The sequence below is a fragment of the Phacochoerus africanus genome, chromosome 16 (genome assembly GCF_016906955.1).
Source record: "Phacochoerus africanus isolate WHEZ1 chromosome 16, ROS_Pafr_v1, whole genome shotgun sequence".
In the NCBI taxonomy this organism is placed as follows: domain Eukaryota; kingdom Metazoa; phylum Chordata; class Mammalia; order Artiodactyla; family Suidae; genus Phacochoerus; species Phacochoerus africanus.
Genome location: NC_062559.1, coordinates 7,414,328 through 7,433,560, shown reverse-complemented (window position 1 = coordinate 7,433,560; position 19,233 = coordinate 7,414,328). Strand labels below are relative to the sequence as shown.

Here is a 19,233-nt window from a genome sequence, read left to right as displayed (position 1 = left end):
GTCGTGGCTCAGATCTGGCATTGCTGTGACGGGCGTAGGCTAGCATCTCCAGCCCCCATTCGACCTCTAGCCTGGGAACCTCCATGTGCCACAGGTGCAGCCCTAAAAAGACCAAGATTTTAAAAAAGGAAGAATTGGTATCATTTATCCAGGCAGGACAGGAGTCAGGACAGTCAGAGACATGAAGGGGGGTTAAAAGTGCCCGGTCGGGTACCTCTTGGTAGTTCCACTCAGCTGGGCATAGGGTTCCAAGATGGAAGTTATCAAAAGTAAGGCTCGGAGTTCCCACCGTGGCTCAGCGTGCTAAGGGTGCGACTAGTGTCCCTGAGGATGGGAGTTCGATCCCTTGCCTCGCTCAGTGGGTTAGGATGAAGCATTGCCCTGAGCTGCTGAGTAGGTTGCCAAAGCAGCTTGGATCCCAGGTCCTCTGGCTGTGGTGTAGACTGGCAGCTGCAACTCTTATTCGACCCCTAGCCTGAGAACTTCCATATGCTGCAGGTGCAGCCCTAAAAAGACAATAATCAAGCAAATAAAGTAACCCGATTCTCCGTTTTCCTAGAAGCCCTCTCCGTGGTAGAGTGTTCACTGAGACATCAAGGGGTGGAATAGCGTGATGGTTGTGCTACCCCTGCGTTCTGGAAGGAAAAGTGCAGGGTTGTATTGGCTTGTACTTACATGGTTTATTTCTGGAGGGATACACAAGAACATGATAAAAATGGTTGTTTCCAAGTATCAAACATAGGATTGAACTGCGATGCGTGCATGGTTTTCGTCTGTTTATTTCGCTAGCGTTTCTCTAGTGTCTAGAAAAGAGCCTGGCACATTGCAGGCACTCAATAGTATTCATGGAGTCAACACATGAGTTTTGAAAAGGAGGGCTGAAAAGGCATGTCAGTGCATCCCACTCTGAGAGTGGACCCCATCCTTGCTACTGCCAGGAGGCCTGGCCCGTGGTCGATGTGCGTTAAATATTTGAGGAATAAATGAATGGACGTGAGCTTGGCTCTCTCTCAGGAGGCAATGGGGAGGTTCAGAGCGCTCAGGCTGTGTCCTCCTGCCCTAAGTGGCCACCTGCTCTGTGGATGCTCCTCCCACTCCGCCTCACTATAAATGTCCTTCTGTGCAGGTGGGCACACTGAGTCCCCCAGGGGAGACCTCATGACCTAGGTGATCTCCACAGAGCTGCCCGGGTTGCAGCGAGGGGCTTCCCTCCCCCCACCGCTTGCCTTTCCCCAAGCCCCTCCCCACTGTCAAGGTACCCTGACTTGGGCTTTTCCCAGCCCCACTCTGCCACCTGCACTTCCTGCCTCTGCCCATGAGGTTGAGGGAAGGGGACCCAGGGGAGAAAACATTTTTGTATCCTGCTGTAACATTGTGGGAGCTATGGGGGGGGGGGGGGGCACGGTGATACAGGTGGAGGAGTTGCTTTTACAAAAAGCCCTGCCTCAGAAATAGCTCCACGGAGCCCAGGGGGAGACACCCCCGGCTCCAGCTGGGGAGAAGAGCTGGGAGCGGGCTGTGGAGCTGCTCCTGGACATGGTCTCCCAGGGAGAGACCAGGACTCAGGGAACATCTCTGCCTGCCCGCTCTGCATTCAGCTTCCAGCTTCCAGCCAAGAATCAAGGCATCCAAGTGGGCTCATCATCCAGCGCTTTTCATCCAAGGGCCCTCTGACAAAGCACTTGCAGGTGTGGTACTTGTTAAGCACTCACAACCACCCCGGGGCAAGGAGATGACCCCATCCAGGTGGAGCGACTGAGGCCTGAGAGGTTGCAGGTCTCAGAAGCAGTAAGAGGCAGGGTCTGGCCTGGAACCCTTCCCAACCCCACCCTCCATCACCAGTATCCCTTCTGATTTCCCACCCATGGTGTTGTCCCCAAGCCGAGTTGGTTCTCTGCAGACTGGGGGTGAGCTCGAGCAGTGTCCAGATTCCTGAGTGCAGCTGGTTCTGGAGGTAGGTGGGAAGAGAGACGCTGCAGGGAGAAGGAGGGTGGTCCTCAGTCTGTGCCAGGGGATGTGGGGCAGCCAGGAGGAATTGAGGGCAGCCCCTTTGCACTGTGCTACGCTGAGCAGCATTTCGGACCAGGAACCAGGCTCACTGTGCTGGGTAAGACAGCCTCTCCAGTGGGTGAGTGAGAGTGGGCTGCCCAGCTGGGTGACCCCCTGGACCCTGGCTTCCAGGGAGTGGACTTCAGACCCTCCAGGCTGTACTCAGGGAAGGCTCAGTTTGTGCCTGAGTCCCCAGAGCTGTGTGAATGCGGCACCGCTGTACTTTGGGGATGGTTCCAGGCTGACTGTGCTGGGTAAGGTGGGCAGCTGGATTCCCTGGGGCAGGAGGGAGAGAGGGGGCAGCTGCCCAACTACATTTGGAGCTGTGCTCAGGGTTAGTGGGACTTGGGTTTGAGTCTTGGGCTTCAGGAGGGGAGAGCGCTGGTTTTTGTCCTGGGCCTCAGGGCTGTGAGCACAGACCCTCTGTATTTCGGCGAGGGCACCCGCCTGACAGTGCTAGGTGAGCAAGGTGGTGTCCTGGGGCTCCACGGAGGGGAGTGAGGCTCTTGCAAAGGGTGCTGGGTGGCAGGACCCGTTTTTGTGCTGCTAACTTTGGTTGTGAGTCAAAACACTCAGCACTTTGGCCCAGGCACCTGGCTGACTGTGCTAGGTGAGAGGGGACGCCAGGACAGGGCGGGATGCAGGGAGGGGAGGGATTTTGCACGGGGTTGGGGGGCCGTGACTCAGAGACCCAGTACTTCGGGCCGGGCACCCGGCTCCTGGTGCTAGGTGAGCGTGGGCAGCGCGGCTGGGGTTTCGTGGGTAGACCCAGGGCTGTGTTCTGCAGGTGCCCCCCAGAGCTTTGGGGCTGGCAGGCAGCTGACTGTGCTGGGTGAGTGTCTGTGAGCCAGGGAGCCGGTGGCAGGGTGGGATGGAAGGCGGCAGTAGTGCAGGGCGGGCAGATCTGAGCACCAGGTCCCCTCCCTGCGCTGGAGCCAGGCACTGGGACCCAGGAGCCTGAGGGCTGAGCACTGGCGAGTTTGCCTGCTGGGCTGGGACTGTGTGCTCTCAGGAGCGGTATTTTGGCCCAGGCACCAGGCTCACCATCATAGGTGAGATTTGCTTTCTTCTTGCTTTCCACTTGGGGTCCCTGCATCTCCTGAGAAAGGTAGGGTGGGCTGGAGGTGGGACACTTGGACAGTTGTCCATCAGTGGGGCCAGCTCTGCAAGGGATAAGGGGTGAGGGGGGGGCGGATTGTATACTAGAACAGAGACAGAGGGCAAGAGGGGCTTTGGTCTTTTTTTCTCTGAGGTATTCAGGGGCAGCGGGAGCCATAGTGAAAAGAGGATTTATGGGGAATCTGTGAGCCCCTTGATTGGAGAAAAAGACTGAGGAGGCAACCCTGGGCAGTAGGAAGGGTTGCAGGGCTGTAGCGCCTGCAGAGGGACAGGGAGCTAGAGGAACAGCCAAAAGCAGAGATGGTGGCTCCCCTGCAGAGCCAGCTCTTGGGAGGTAGGAGGAGGGTTTGACTGAACAGAGGAGGAGGAATAGGATGATGAACAAGAGTGGAACAGAGAGAGGTTAACTAGTGAGAGAGAGAGAGAGAGAGGGAGAGAGAGAGAGAGAGGGAGAGAGAGAGAGAGCGAGGGAGAGAGAGAGAGAGAGAGAGAGAGAGACACCAGGCAGTGAGGAAAAGAATCCTAACAAGCAGGGTTTGTGGATTGACTCTGGAAGCTGGGATTTAAAATTAGGTTTTAGGAGTTCCCGTTGTGGATCTGGGTTTGATCCCTGGCTTCGCTCAGTGAGTTAAGGATCCAGCATTGCCCTGAGCTGTGGTGTAGGTCGCAGAGCGGCTGGGGTCCCGCATTGCCATTGCCGTGGCTGTGATGTAGGTCAGCGGCTATGGTTCCAATTGGACCCCTAACCTGGGAACCTCCATGTGCCCCAGGGACAGCAGTAAAAATAAATAAATAAGAGATTTGAACCCCCTGCCCCTCCTGCTGAGCCCCAGACCCCTGAGTGCCAGGCTGTGTGTACAGCATACATGGGCTTGATGGGACATCCCCACTGAGGTGGAGCCACTCCCCAGGTACATCCTGCCTGCCCCCCCAGCCCCCAATCTCCCTCCTCAAACTAGGTATTCGAGTGGAACAAGGTTGAACAGCCAGCTGATGAAGGAGGTATATTAAAATGCAGATATTGGCAAGGAATTCTCCCAGGAGAACCTCAGGCCCTTATTTCTGGAAAGGGGACCTTAAAGACCCCCTGGGAGTTCCACTGTGGCTCCGTGGGTTGGGAATCAGACTGCAGCAGCTCAGCTCTCTGTGGAGCCACTAGGCTTGATCCCCAGGCAGGCCACCGTGAGGTAAGGGATCAGGCGTTGCCACAGCTGCAGCATAGGTCTCAGCAGGAGCTCAAATTCAATCCCTGGCCTGAGAAACAGCTTTCACGAACAGACATTAAAAATAATAATAATAACATCAACAAAGGCCTCATGGTGATGAGAACATGAGACCCCAGAGTGTCTACCCTCAGCAAGCGTATATTTACCTGGATTATTGGACAAGAGTAGGCTCTGTTTGTAGTTAGTCCCATTAAGATGGAGCCAGTGTGGCTCCGCTGAGCTGTTCCCAGAGGCAGTCAGGGCTCCTATGACAGACAGGCTGGAGAAAAGACAGAGATCTTTGATGCAGGTGAACTTGGGTTCTAAGCGTGGCCCTTTAATGAACTGGGACAGGTGAATCTGTGTACGGCTTCCCTCTGCTATGCAGAGTCATCAACCAACCTGCTGCTAAATCTGCTATGAAGAACAATACCAGCTCCATGTGGAGTATGCAGCAGAGTTGGATCGTAATTCCGAGGTTATGGGGAGGGAGGGGAGACCAGTGACAAAGGGGGGGGTGGGCCAGGGTTGGCGTGTGGATGAGGGATGAAGAGCTGGGTATGTGACAGAGGGGGGCTGGAATAAGAAAAGGTTGCTAATTCTGTCTGAGCCTAGGCCACCCCCCAGCCATGCACACAGCACAGAAGCTTGCCAGGACAGGCGGTCACACCCACTTGGGGAGGCCTGCTGCTCATACCCCACAGGGACTCACAAACAGGGAGGCAAGCTCGCTTTGCCCTCCCCAGGGAGCCCTGTAGTCAGAAGATGCTCTGATGATCTCAGGGCCACTTTTAGGCAGCTTGCTGGTGGGGAAAGGGTGAACATGTGGAAGCCAGGGGGCAAAGAGGGTTGAAGATGAGTGTCTGTCAGAGGCCAGGAGGCTCAGGTGTACCCAGAGGCAGAAGAACGGCTAGGATGGCCTCCTGAAGCACCCAAAAGTCAGAAAACCCCCCATTCTCATGAGCATACCCCAATCCAAAGGATGTCCTCACAGGAGCCCACAAAATATGCCACCTCTATACTGTCCTCTGCAGCAAACCCCCAGAGGCCCTTCTTAGGCCCAAGTTGCCTTCGCTGCTCAGCCCCTCCAACTCACATACATGTAACCCAGCTGAGGGCAGGGGCTTTCTGAACCCTTATGTGTGTAATCTCTACCACCCCCCCCCCCCCCCGACAGTCAGTGTGGAGATTTTCTCTTCCCAAGCAAAGAGCGATGCAAGGAAACTGAGAGACCATCTGAACTCACACTGGTGGGCAAATCAGATTTGAACTCTTGTCTTGTTCCTTCTTTTCTTTCTTTCTTTCTCTCGTTCTCTCTCTCTTTCTTTCTTCTTTTAGGGCCATACCCAGGACACATGGAGGTTTCCAGGCTAAGGGTCGACTCCGAGCTGTAGCCTCTGGCTTGCACCACAGCCACAGCAATGTGGGATCTGAGCTGCATCTTCGACCTACATCACAGCTCACAGCAACAATGGATCCTTAACCTACTGAGGGAGGCTAGGGATTGAACCTGCATCCTCATGGATACTAGTCGGGTTCATTACTGCTGAGCCATGATGAGAACTCCTGAACTCTGTCTTTCTGATTCCAATCCAGTGATCTATTTACATAATGACAGCATATCACAGTGAGGAGTAGACAGGCAGGTCTGTATGGCTGGATAAGAACTCAAATAATGTGAAAGGAGAGCCATGACTCAGGATGTTGGGCAGTGCCATTTGTAATGCCACCTTCAGGGATGGAGACACAGTAGCCAGGCCTGTCATAGGGTGAGTACACAGGATGGGCACGTGGAGGTAGAAAGATCACAGGGGAGTGGGGTGGTGACCCCCCAAAACACAGCTACATAATTTGGCCTCATGATAAGCTCCTGCCCTGCCCTCTCTCACATGCACACACTCACACACTCTGTCTGACACACACACACACACACACGCACACACACACACACACGGCCATAACACACCTCCCAGCCCTCAGAGCAGCCCTGGCCCCAACCCCCCTTCCTTGCAGAGGACCTGCAGCAGGTGAGACCACCCAAGGTGGCCGTGTTTGAACCATCGGAGGCGGAGATCTCCCGGACCCAGAAGGCCACCCTCGTGTGCCTGGCCACAGGCTTCTACCCCGACCACGTGGAGCTGAGCTGGTGGGTGAACGGGAAGCAGGTCCAGAGCGGGGTCAGCACGGACCTTCAGCCCCACAGGGAGGACTCCAGCCGCAATGACTCCAGCTACTGTCTGAGCAGCCGGCTGAGGGTCACCGCCGCCTTCTGGCACAACCCCCGCAACCACTTCCGCTGCCAAGTCCAGTTCTACGGGCTCACGGAGGAGGACGAGTGGGAGTACAACTGGACCAAGCCCATCACCCAGAACATCAGTGCGGAGGCCTGGGGCAAAGCCGGTGAGCAGCGGGGCCTGGGCGGCTTCTGCATGGAGGGCGTCAGAGCAGAGGAAGGGAGAGACCCAGGGAGAGGGCCAGGCTGTCTAGATCCGGACCAAAGGGGTGGGGCGGGAAGGCCAGAGGCAGCACGAGGGTGGACGGGGCACATGGGGCTCGTTCCTTCCCCAGGTGCTCGGTGCAACTCAGCTGTGCTGCTGGGTCCCTTCACTGCCCACCTGCACAGCTCAGGTCTGAGTGCTGGCCCTCATCCTCTTCAGGGCTGCCCTGAGTCATGAATTCCAAGGATGCTCTGGGCACAGGGGCACATGGGCACAAGAGAAGGAAGGCAGTGCTAGGACTGACCTGAGGCTGCTCTGAGCCTGGGCTGACTGTAAGGCTGGCTTAGATTTGGGAGATGGGGAGGGCATTTTGTTCTGCTTAGTTTTTAAGCACCACAACCCCCCATACATTTATTATCACATAGTTCTGATGGGGAGGGCATTTTGTTCTGCTTAGTTTTTAAGCCCCTCAACCCCCCATACATTTATTATCACATAGTTCTGATGGGTCAGGAAACTGGGAAGAGTTTATTTTATTTTGGTGTTCTTTGATGTTTTTTTAAGGCTGCCTCCATGGCATATGGAGGTTCCCAGGCTAGGGGTTCAATTGGAGCTGTAGCCGAAGGGGTACACCACAGTGCCAGTGATGCGGGAATCTGAGCCATGTCTTCGACCTACACCACAGCTCAGAGCAACACCAGATCCTTAACTCAATGAGGGAGAGCAGGGATCGAACCCGCAACCCCATGGATGCTAGTTGGGCTCGTTAACTGCTGAGCCACGATGGGAACTTTAATTTGGGCAGAGTTAAGCCGGGTCCTCTCCCTCAAGAGGTTGCAGTCAGGTGTCAGGCAAAGCTGGGGTCTAATCTGAAGGCTCAACTGGGAAAGGAGCCACACCCAAGCTCACAGAGGTGCTGGCAAGATTTAGCAGCTGGCCTGCTGAAGGACTGAGGAAGGCTGGCTTTGCCATCGGTCTGCTCTAGAAGACGGAGTCTCTCACCCGTTTCCCTCCTCTGTTTTCTTTCAGACTGTGGCTTCAGCTCGGGTAAGTGTTCCTCTCCTGCTTTCTGTCCATCTCCCATGACCTTGGCTCTGGAAGCAGAGACTGAAGAACCCACGGACCATGCTGGGGAGCAGGGGAGGGGTGCAAAAATCCCAGGGCAACATGCTCAGTGGGACCCACCCGCTTCCCCTTCCTGCCCCCAGCGTCCTATCAGCAAGGGGTCCTGTCTGCCACCCTCCTCTATGAGATCCTGCTGGGGAAGGCCACCCTGTACGCTGTGCTGGTCAGCGCCCTGGTGCTGATGGCCACGGTAAGGAGGAGGGCAGGAGGGGGCAGGCAGGGTGGAGGCGACCCTTGAAACAGAGCAACTCAGACCCAGGAGCATGTGGACCCCAGCAGGGGCTCAGAGTGAAGAGGGGGGTCACCCATCTGCCTCACAAGGCACGGCGTGCCTCTGGGAAGGACCACGGCAGGGCCACGTGGGGAAGGAGAACCGGGCTCCCTGAAAGCCCCATGTTGTTGGGAAGAGCCCTGCCCTTTGCTACTGGTCTCATCAGGGGGCCATTCGACTCCTGTCAGTCCCCAGCACTCCTGGCTAGTGGCCGTCTCCCAAACCGTCTCTCCTCCAGGTCAAGAGAAAGGGTGCCTGAGGCCGGCTCTGACGTGGAGCCAGGAGCTTCCAGCCTGGTGTGGGCCTGGTGTGACTCTCCTCTTTCCATTCCTCCCAGTGCTTCTGAGGAGCTGCTCTCATCTCTCTCCTCATCCTCGGCTCTCCCCCATGGGCAGGCACCCCTGCCCACTCCTGACTGCCATCTCCCTAGCCCAGGGGGGACCCCAGCCTGCCTGAGCTGACCCAACCAATAAAAACAGCCTCTTCTGCCCGAATGCTGCCTGGCGAGTGTCTAGCGAGCTCTCGGTTCACCTCTGAACTGCCATGTGACTCCAGCCAGGGTGGAAACCAGAGGCACTCAAGGACAGTGCAGTCCCCTTGGCTCAGAGGGGCGAGGGGCCCTGCCGGTGGCTGGCACGGCTCCTCCTTGTCAGAGGAATGTAGGGATGTGTGAATTGTGGTGATGGGCGAAGAGGGAGGCTTACCCTGATCAGCTTAGCAAAACGGGGATGTCACCTAGAGGGATGTCCTGTCCTACCTGGACACAGGTGCTCAGAGGGCGAGCCCACCTACACAGGTGCGGCCACCTGCCAAGTGGTCCTGTCCCCAAGGCCAGCAAAGCTCAGTGACCCAGGTGTCTGCCTTGCTCCTTAACACTGTCTCCCTGAGAACAATGCTGGGCCTCCTTCGTCACCGTGTGATGCCTCCAGCTGAGAAAAGTCACGGACTTGGAACTCTCTCCTCAGTAGCACATGCATCTTCCAGGTGAAGAAACAACCCTGGTTGTAAACTGCACTGCAGTGAGTTGAACGAGTTTGAAAATGTCTGCTGAGCCCTCTCGGGAGGATAGAAGATACGGGTTCCTGAACCCGAGGATCAGCCCGATGGCTACCTCTAGAAATCCCTCCCAAGCTCTTTATGGCATCATTGTCACCAGGGGGACGCAATGCATGGTCCTCAGGATGGCAGGAAAGGTCCACTGTGGTCCTCCACCTCCTTAGTCTGTACCCATCCTCACTCCCGTCGCCCTGGCCCCTGAGCCCCTGGCTTGGAGGCCATCCTGCAGCCGTCTCTCTTTGGATGGACATAGGCGTCAACCCCCAGGCATCCTTGAAGACTTAGTGCTGACGCCTTCCTCCAAGAAGCATCCTTGCCTCTTCCCCCACCCCTTCAGGGCTGGATGAGATGCAGGCTGTAGTTTGCTTTCACAAGACTGTGTGCCCTCCTTCTTCCTGTCACTGACCCTGCTTGGTGGAAACCACCTCTATAGCATCTACACCCCCACTTGAAGATGACAGAATTGTGTTTTGAGATAACACCCCTGGGATATGTCATCGGACCTTGGCTCAGTGTTGAGCCCAACAAGATCTCCTGGAGGAAATGAATGAATCAATGAGTGAACCACAAATGACCCAATTCCAGAGCATATGTCACCCTAAGGCCTGCCTGAAATAGCCAGCCGCCCTTCCACTCACAGGCCTAAAACCGCTGTCTCTCTGTTGCAACACACACATGCATTCTGACCTGTGTGTCTACATACCCACACACGTGCATGCATGCGTGTGCACAGTCCCCACTCACTAGGCACCTATCCTTGCAACATTTGCTATTGACATTCAGAACAATAAAGACATCCAAGTCACAGTCCCTGAGAGGTCCCTGTTCCTCATAGAGATAATTTCCCAATAGAAAGAGTTGACATAGAAGGTGCTGCTTTGAATAGCAATGCAAGCTGGCTACTGCAGTGCAGACAGAGAGGCTAGCACCCAGTTTCTGCTGTGATCATCTGGGGAGCGTCTGAGAAAGGGGCAGGCTCTTCAAGGGAAGAATTGGGGAGTTCCGGTTGTGGCTCAGTGGACACAAATCTGACTAGCATCCACGAGGACGCAGGTTCCATCCCTGTTCTCGCTCAGTGGGTTAAGGATCTGGCATTGCACTGAGCCGTGGTGTGGGTCCCAGTCGTGGCTCAGATCTGGCATTGCTGTGACGGGCGTAGGCTAGCATCTACAGCCCCCATTCGACCTCTAGCCTGGGAACCTCCATGTGCCACAGGTGCAGCCCTAAAAAGACCAAGATTTTAAAAAAGGAAGAATTGGTATCATTTATCCAGGCAGGACAGGAGTCAGGACAGTCAGAGACATGAAGGGGGGCTGAAAGTGCCCGGTCGGGTACCTCTTGGTAGTTCCACTCAGCTGGGCATAGGGTTCCAAGATGGAAGTTATCAAAAGTAAGGCTCGGAGTTCCCACCGTGGCTCAGCGTGCTAAGGGTGCGACTAGTGTCCCTGAGGATGGGAGTTCGATCCCTTGCCTCGCTCAGTGGGTTAGGATGAAGCATTGCCCTGAGCTGCTGAGTAGGTTGCCAAAGCAGCTTGGATCCCAGGTCCCCTGGCTGTGGTGTAGACTGGCAGCTGCAACTCTTATTCGACCCCTAGCCTGAGAACTTCCATATGCTGCAGGTGCAGCCCTAAAAAGACAATAATTAAGCAAATAAAGTAACCCGATTCTCCGTTTTCCTAGAAGCCCTCTCCGTGGTAGAGTGTTCACTGAGACATCAAGGGGTGGAATAGCGTGATGGTTGTGCTACCCCTGCGTTCTGGAAGGAAAAGTGCAGGGTTGTATTGGCTTGTACTTACATGGTTTATTTCTGGAGGGATACACAAGAACATGATAAAAATGGTTGTTTCCAAGTATCAAACATAGGATTGAACTGCGATGCGTGCATGGTTTTTGTCTGTTTATTTCGCTAGCGTTTCTCTAGTGTCTAGAAAAGAGCCTGGCACATTGCAGGCACTCAATAGTATTTATGGAGTCAACACATGAGTTTTGAAAAGGAGGGCTGAAAAGGCACGTCAGTGCATCCCACTCTGAGAGTGGACCCCATCCTTGCCACTGCCAGGAGGCCTGGCCCGTGGTCGATGTGCGTTAAATATTTGAGGAATAAATGAATGGACGTGAGCTTGGCGCTCTCTCAGGAGGCAATGGGGAGGTTCAGAGCGCTCAGGCTGTGTCCTCCTGCCCTAAGTGGCCACCTGCTCTGTGGATGCTCCTCCCACTCCGCCTCACTATAAATGTCCTTCCGTGCAGGTGGGCACGCTGAGTCCCCCAGGGGAGACCTCATGACCTAGGTGATCTCCACAGAGCTGCCCGGGTTGCAGCGAGGGGCTTCCCTCCCCCCACCGCTTGCCTTTCCCCAAGCCCCTCCCCACTGTCAAGGTACCCTGACTTGGGCTTTTCCCAGCCCCACTCTGCCACCTGCACTTCCTGCCTCTGCCCATGCGGTTGAGGGAAGGGGACCCAGGGGAGAAAACATTTTTGTATCCTGCTGTAACATTGTGGGAGCTATGGGGGGGGGGGGCCACGGTGATACAGGTGGAGGAGGCGTTTTTACAAAAAGCCCTGCCTCAGAAATAGCTCCACGGAGCCCAGGGGGAGACACCCCCGGCTCCAGCTGGGGAGAGGAGCTGGGAGCGGGCTGTGGAGCTGCTCCTGGACATGGTCTCCCAGGGAGAGACCGGGACTCAGGGAACATCTCTGCCTGCCCGCTCTGCATTCAGCTTCCAGCTTCCAGCCAAGGGAAGAATCAAGGCATCCAAGTGGGCTCATCATCCAGCGCTTTTCATCCAAGGGCCCTCTGACAAAGCACTTGCAGGTGTGGTACTTGTTAAGCACTCACAACCACCCCAGGGCAAGGAGATGACCCCATCCAGGTGGAGCGACTGAGGCCTGAGAGGTTGCAGGTCTCAGAAGCAGTAAGAGGCAGGGTCTGGCCTGGAACCCTTCCCAACCCCACCCTCCATCACCAGTATCCCTTCTGATTTCCCACCCACGGTGTTGTCCCCAAGCCGAGTTGGTTCTCTGCAGACTGGGGATGAGCTCGGGCAGTGTCCAGATTCCTGAGTGCAGCTGGTTCTGGAGGTAGGTGGGAAGAGAGACGCTGCAGGGAGAAGGAGGGTGGTCCTCAGTCTGTGCCAGGGGATGTGGGGCAGCCAGGAGGAATTGAGGGCAGCCACTTCCCACTGTGCTCCTACAATGACCTGCATTTCGGACCAGGAACCAGGCTCACTGTGCTGGGTAAGAAAATTGCTCTAGAAGGGTGAGAGAATGGGCTGCTCAGTCTGGGTGACCCCTTGGGCTCTGGCTTTCTGGGAAAGGATTTTGGATCCCACCAGGCTTCATGGACCCAGCCAAGGCTCAGTTTATGCCTGAGTCCCCGGGGCTGTGGAAACACGGGGCAGCTGTATTTTGGGGACGGTTCCAAGCTGACTGTGCTGGGTAAGGAGCGAAGATGGGGTACAGGATTTGGGGAGGGGAGAAGCTGGAAAGAGAGAGGTGGGCAGCTGCCCAACTCCACTGGGGGCTACGCTAGGGGTTTGTGGGACCTGGGCTGAGTCCAGGGCGTCAGGAGAGGATACAGCTGGTTTTTGATCTGGGCTGAGTCCAGGGCGTCAGGAGAGGATACAGCTGGTTTTTGTCCTGGGCCTCTGGGCTGTGAGCAAGACATTCAGTATTTTGGCCCAGGCACACGGCTGACCGTGCTAGGTGAGCTTAGACGCCTGGACAGGGCGGGATGCAGGGCGGGTTTTTGCGCGGAGCTGGGGGGCCGTGACTCACAGACCCAGTACTTTGGGCCAGGCACGCGGCTGCTGGTGCTAGGTGAGCACGGGCAGTGCGGCTGGGTTTTTGTGGGCAGCGCCGGGGCTGTGCTTAACAGGGGCCGCCCTGACCTTTGGGGCTGGCAGCCGGCTGACCGTGGTGGGTGAGTGTCTAAAGGACCGGCAGCTGGCGGCGAGCGGGATGGAAGGCGGGGGCGGCACAGGGCGGTCGGATCCGGGCACCTTGTCCCCTCCCTGCGCTGGAGCCCGGCGCTTGGACCCAGAAGCCAGAGCCTTTGGGCGTCGCGTGGTTTGAGTGCGGGGCTTCTCCCCTGTGTTCCTATGAGCAGATTTTCGGCCCGGGCACCAGGCTCACGGTCATAGGTGAGATTTGACCTTCTTCTAGCCTCCCATTCGCGGCCCACTGGGGTCCCCGGAGAAGGGGTGGGCTGAAGCTGGGGCCCTTGGCCAGTTGTTCATCAGTGCAGCCAAAGCTGCAAGGGAGGGGGCTGGTGTGGCGTGGGGAACTCCTGGTCTCAGAACTCGGATAGAGGGCAAGGGGGGCTTTGGTTTCTTTTTTTTTTTCTGCAGTCCTTACGGACAGGGCGAGCCTTGAGAAAGAATTATTATTAGGACTAGGATTGCTGCTTGATTGGAGACAGACTGATGGGAGGAGGGGGCATCCTGGCCTCCAGGCAGGGTAGGAGAGGGTGCAGTTGCTGCAAAGGGGAAAATGCTCTGGAGAGGCACGAAAAAATCAGGGGTGAGCACAGGATGGCTGGCCTCTGGCAGAGCCAGCTTCTGGAAGTAGATGGAGGGTTCCACTGAACAGAGAAGGAGGAAAAGAATGGCAAAGGAGAGTGGAGCAGGGAGGTGAAAGAGACAGACAAGTGGGAGTTCCTGAGGAAAAGAATCCAAGCAAGCAGAGTTTGTTGATTGACTGCTAGATTGAAAACTTCTTCCTCACCAACTAAGCCCCAGACCCCTGAGGGCCAGGCTGTGTGTACATGGGCTGACTAGGAACCTGCTCCACTTACAGGGAATTTATCCCTAGAAATTACCTCCCCTCCCCCCAGCCCGAAAGCTCCCCCCTCACACAAGGTATTCTAGGTTAAACAGCCAGAGTGCAGATATTTTGCTTGTGAGATAAGGAAAGTTCCAGGGAAGATCTTAGGCTCTTAGTGTTTGAAAGGGACCTGAAAGGTCACCTGAGGATGACAGCATGAGGCCCAGGAGGGGAAGACACCCTCGCTGCTGCTATATTTACCTGGATTATTGCACAACAGCAAGGGCTGTTTGTAGTTAGTCTCATTAAGATGGAGCCAATGGGTCAACTGGGCTGTTCTCAGAGGCAAAGCTGGGTTCCTGGGATCAGCCATGGTAGAGACAAGCAGGTAAACTTGGGTCCCAAGCCCTGGCCTTTTCATGATTTGTGGCCTTAAGCAAGGGAATCTGTGGGCTCAGGTCACACACCCAAGAAGCCAGCGGTGAAGTCAGGGCACATCCATGGAAACGGGAAGAGTCAGTTAGAAGAACATTTTCTCCATCTTCTGGGATAAACTAGACCTCTCCAGAATGAGATGTCTTCCTGGTAACAGAAGTGCTCAGAAATAAATCAACCTATAATAAACAGCAGGATAAAATGAATGTACTGGGGGCCCAGAAGCAATGAGGCAGCCAGATGAGAAGGCTGCATGGGCAGTAAATGATGCCCTAGCCCAGGCCTTCGAAGGGGCTGCAGGCCACAAGCTCAGGACCAAAGTTGTATCAAGACAACAGGGCAGAAGATGCTCTGATGATCTCTGGGCCACTTTTAGGCAGCTTGCTGGTAGGGAAAGGGTTAACATGTGGAAGCAGGGGGCAAAGAAGGTTGAAGATGCCTGAATTGGAAACACAGGGAGATGAGAGTCTGTCAGAGGCCAGGAGGCTCAGGTGTACCCAGAGGCAGAAGAACGGCTAGGATGGCCTCCTGAAGCACCCAAAAGTCAGAAAACCCCCCATTCTCATGAGCACACCCCAATCCAAAGGATGTCCTCACAGGAGCCCACAGAATATGCCACCTCTATACTGTCCTCTGCAGCAAACCCCCAGAGGCCCTTCTTAGGCCCAAGTTGCCTTCGCTGCTCAGCCCCTCCAACTCACATACATGTAACCCAGCTGAGGGCAGGGGCTTTCTGAACCCTTATGTTGTGTAATCTCTACCCCCCCCCCCCACCCAGACAGTCAGTGTGGAGATTTTCTCTTCCCAAGCAAAGAGCGATGCAAGGAAACTGAGAGACCATCTGAACTCACACTGGTGGGCAAATCAGATTTGAACTCTTGTCTTGTTCCTTCTTTTCTTTCTTTCTCTCTTTCCTTCCTTCTTTCTTCCTTCCTTCCTTCCTTCCTTTCTTCCTTTCTTCCTTTCTATCTTTCTTCCTCTCTTCCTTTCTTTCTTTCTTCCTCTCTTTCTCTCTCTCTCTCTTTCTTTCTTTCTTTTTAGGGCCATACCCAGGACACATGGAGGTTTCCAGGCTAAGGGTCGACTCCGAGCTGTAGCCTCTGGCTTGCACCACAGCCACAGCAATGTGGGATCTGAGCTGCATCTTCGACCTACATCACAGCTCACAGCAACAATGGATCCTTAACCTACTGAGGGAGGCTAGGGATTGAACCTGCATCCTCATGGATACTAGTCGGGTTCATTACTGCTGAGCCATGATGAGAACTCCTGAACTCTGTCTTTCTGATTCCAATCCAGTGATCTATTTACATAATGACAGCATATCACAGTGAGGAGTAGACAGGCAGGTCTGTATGGCTGGATAAGAACTCAAATAATGTGAAAGGAGAGCCATGACTCAGGATGTTGGGCAGTGCCATTTGTAATGCCACCTTCAGGGATGGAGACACAGTAGCCAGGCCTGTCATAGGGTGAGTACACAGGATGGGCACGTGGAGGTAGAAAGATCACAGGGGAGTGGGGTGGTGACCCCCCAAAACACAGCTACATAATTTGGCCTCATGATAAGCTCCTGCCCTGCCCTCTCTCACATGCACACACTCACACACTCTGTCTGACACACACACACACACGCACACACACACACACACACACACACGGCCATAACACACCTCCCAGCCCTCAGAGCAGCCCTGGCCCCAACCCCCCTTCCTTGCAGAGGACCTGCAGCAGGTGAGACCACCCAAGGTGGCCGTGTTTGAACCATCGGAGGCGGAGATCTCCCGGACCCAGAAGGCCACCCTCGTGTGCCTGGCCACAGGCTTCTACCCCGACCACGTGGAGCTGAGCTGGTGGGTGAACGGGAAGCAGGTCCAGAGCGGGGTCAGCACGGACCTTCAGCCCCACAGGGAGGACTCCAGCCGCAATGACTCCAGCTACTGTCTGAGCAGCCGGCTGAGGGTCACCGCCGCCTTCTGGCACAACCCCCGCAACCACTTCCGCTGCCAAGTCCAGTTCTACGGGCTCACGGAGGAGGACGAGTGGGAGTACAACTGGACCAAGCCCATCACCCAGAACATCAGTGCGGAGGCCTGGGGCAAAGCCGGTGAGCAGCGGGGCCTGGGCGGCTTCTGCATGGAGGGCGTCAGAGCAGAGGAAGGGAGAGACCCAGGGAGAGGGCCGGACTGTCTAGATCCGGACCAAAGGGGTGGGGTGGGAAGGCCAGAGGCAGCACGAGGGTGGACGGGGCACATGGGGCTCGTTCCTCCCCCAGGTGCTCGGTGCAACTCAGCTGTGCTGCTGGGTCCCTTCACTGCCCACCTGCACAGCTCAGGTCTGAGTGCTGGTCCTAGTTTCCCAAGATCATGATGGCAGTGCTGCTGACATAGGAGGGCTGTGTCTTACCACATGACTGGCTTTTCTTTGGGCTATGGGCCGATGCCTTTAAAGGCTGTGACTTAAGCTCAGTCTCTTTCAGAAGTGGAATTCCCTACTCATCCATTTCCCTCTTCCTTTTTTCTTTCAGACTGTGGCTTCACCTCTGGTAAGTAGCCCTCTTTTCGTTTGTCTCCATCTTTCATGGTCTTTGCTCTAGAACCAGAGGGTGCCGGGGGGGGGCGGGGGCGGATGGGGCATGGAGAGGAGCCCAGAGATAATGGGCTCCAAGGTATCCACCATCTCCTCCTTTCTGTCCCCAGCGTCCTATCAGCAAGGGGTCCTGTCTGCCACCCTCCTCTATGAGATCCTGCTGGGGAAGGCCACCCTGTACGCTGTGCTGGTCAGCGCCCTGGTGCTGATGGCCACGGTAAGCAGGAGGGCAGGAGGGGGCAGTGATTGAAGGGAGGGGTGGAACCTCATACCAGGTAACTTGGGGTCAGTTCCTGGCAACTCAGTGGAATTATAATGGGCTTGCCAGACTGGGGGGAAAGTGCAAGCACCATTACAGAATGTAGCTTTGGAGGCTGGGAAGAATCAGCCTAAAATCCGGCCCCAGAGTCAGCCTCCTCTGACCCACTCCTACTCTCCCATGGCCCCTGACACCCTGACTGTGTCCTCTCTTCCCCAGGTAAAGAAAAAGGATTCCTGAGACCAGCTCTGAAAGTGCATCCTGAGTCGTTCTTTATCTTCACCCTAGATTCACTGTAACATGTTTCCAATTAGTGTTTCTTAAGAGTCTCTCTCTTTCTCTGCACCTCTTATCTCCTTCCTACATGGATATGTTGCTCTTCTCCCAGCTTCCCTGAAGGCTGAGCTCCTCCACACTGAACGTGAACTAGACTAACTCAATAAAATGTCATGATTGCATCCTAGGAGTGTCCGTGGAGTTCTATCCTCTGCTGATCTACCTCTGATTTAGGGAAGGCACCACCTCTCGGGCATAGGGAGTGACTAACCCTCTTCTCTGACCCATGCTACTTTCTCCTAGTCTCCTGATGGAGGCTGGACCCGTGTGGTCCCTTCTTGAGCATTCCAGCTCCCATTATGTAGTCTGAGTCTGAGAGGCAAGGAGCTGGGCTCTGGAAAACTTGCATACTGAGGACAGATAAGGATGAATGCCAGTGAACCACAACCCCCCCCCCCCCCACCTCAGTGTACAGAGTGACCAGTGGGCTAGAATGTCTGGTCGTTTCTTAATTCCCAGGTTCAAGTTTCACTTGTTATGTATTTAGGGCTTGTCTCTATCTGTTCTTAGTACTTCCATCTTGTCTGGTTTCAGAATTTGGGCATAATATTTCGTTCTACTCAGCCTGCCATGGTTAGGATTCTAAAGAAGGCACAGGTTGAAAACACCAAGGTATAAAACCTGGAGATTTCACAGAGAGAGGTTGCCTGGTGTCAGGCCCTGGGGAGGGTTGGAGAAGAAAGGGAGAAGGGTCCAGTGGCTGCTGGGGTACTACGCTTGAGTAGCCCTTTCAACAGGCTCCTACACTTGATGGGATGGAGACCAGGCCACCCCAAACGTAGTGTGTTGAATGCACCCCCTTGGGTGGAGACCGTTCTCTTGCTGTGAACGGTCAGGTTAACACCACGAGCAGGTTATAACCATTGTTGTAGAGAACAGCACCCAGAGGCAGAGGAAATACCATCAGATGACAAAGGACATAGACCAGTGAGATATGCCCTGGGGTAGGTTAGTTGAGGCAGAATGTCAAGTCTGAGGAAGGAGCTCTGAAAGCTGGGAGGGGATGAGAAAGATGGAGTCCTTATACTAGCTTGCTTCATTCTAGGCTTCTAGCTGGGCACTGGCACACACACATGGTCCCAGCCAATCCCCACAACAATCTCAGAAGCAGGTATTTTTCTCCCAACTTCCTAGGTGAAGAAACCACAGTTCATAGGTCCAATGAGTGGTATGCTGTGAAGCCGTGACACATTCTTCTGAGGATGGTCAGTTTGGGGAGCTTTGCCCACGTGGTGACCAGGAAGGTATGATTGCTCACAAAATTGCTGGGTGACACTAAAGTAGCTGCTCCCACACTCTGGGGTAGAACCCACAGGAACAGACTGAGGATACCTTCTTGATTCCTGAGTGTATTTCTTTCCCAGCACTGCTGTAATGAAGGGACACACACTTCATGGTTTAAAGCACTGGAAGTGTAGTCTCTCATAGTTCTGGGGCCAAAAACCAGAATCAAGGTCTCGGCAGGACCACACACCCTTCCAAACTCTAGGGGAGCATCCTCCCTTGCATCTTCCCACTTCTGCTGGCTGCTGGCTTCACTGGCTCGAGGCAGCATCACCCCAACCTTATGATCTGTCTTCACATCTTCTC

General features: G+C 55.1%; 1 gene segment (V, D, J or C); it reads left to right on the top strand.

Moving 5' to 3' along the window:
• Positions 1 to 17,765, top strand: part of LOC125117459 (T cell receptor beta constant 2-like) — a 51,411-nt gene extending 33,646 nt beyond the window's left edge. Inside the window, 6 exon segments of the C gene segment in view lie at positions 4,852 to 4,875; positions 12,924 to 12,965; positions 16,180 to 16,566; positions 16,987 to 17,004; positions 17,159 to 17,265; positions 17,527 to 17,765. Coding sequence covers positions 4,852 to 4,875; positions 12,924 to 12,965; positions 16,180 to 16,566; positions 16,987 to 17,004; positions 17,159 to 17,265; positions 17,527 to 17,547 — 599 coding nt within the window.
• Positions 17,766 to 19,233: the final 1,468 nt, after the last annotated feature.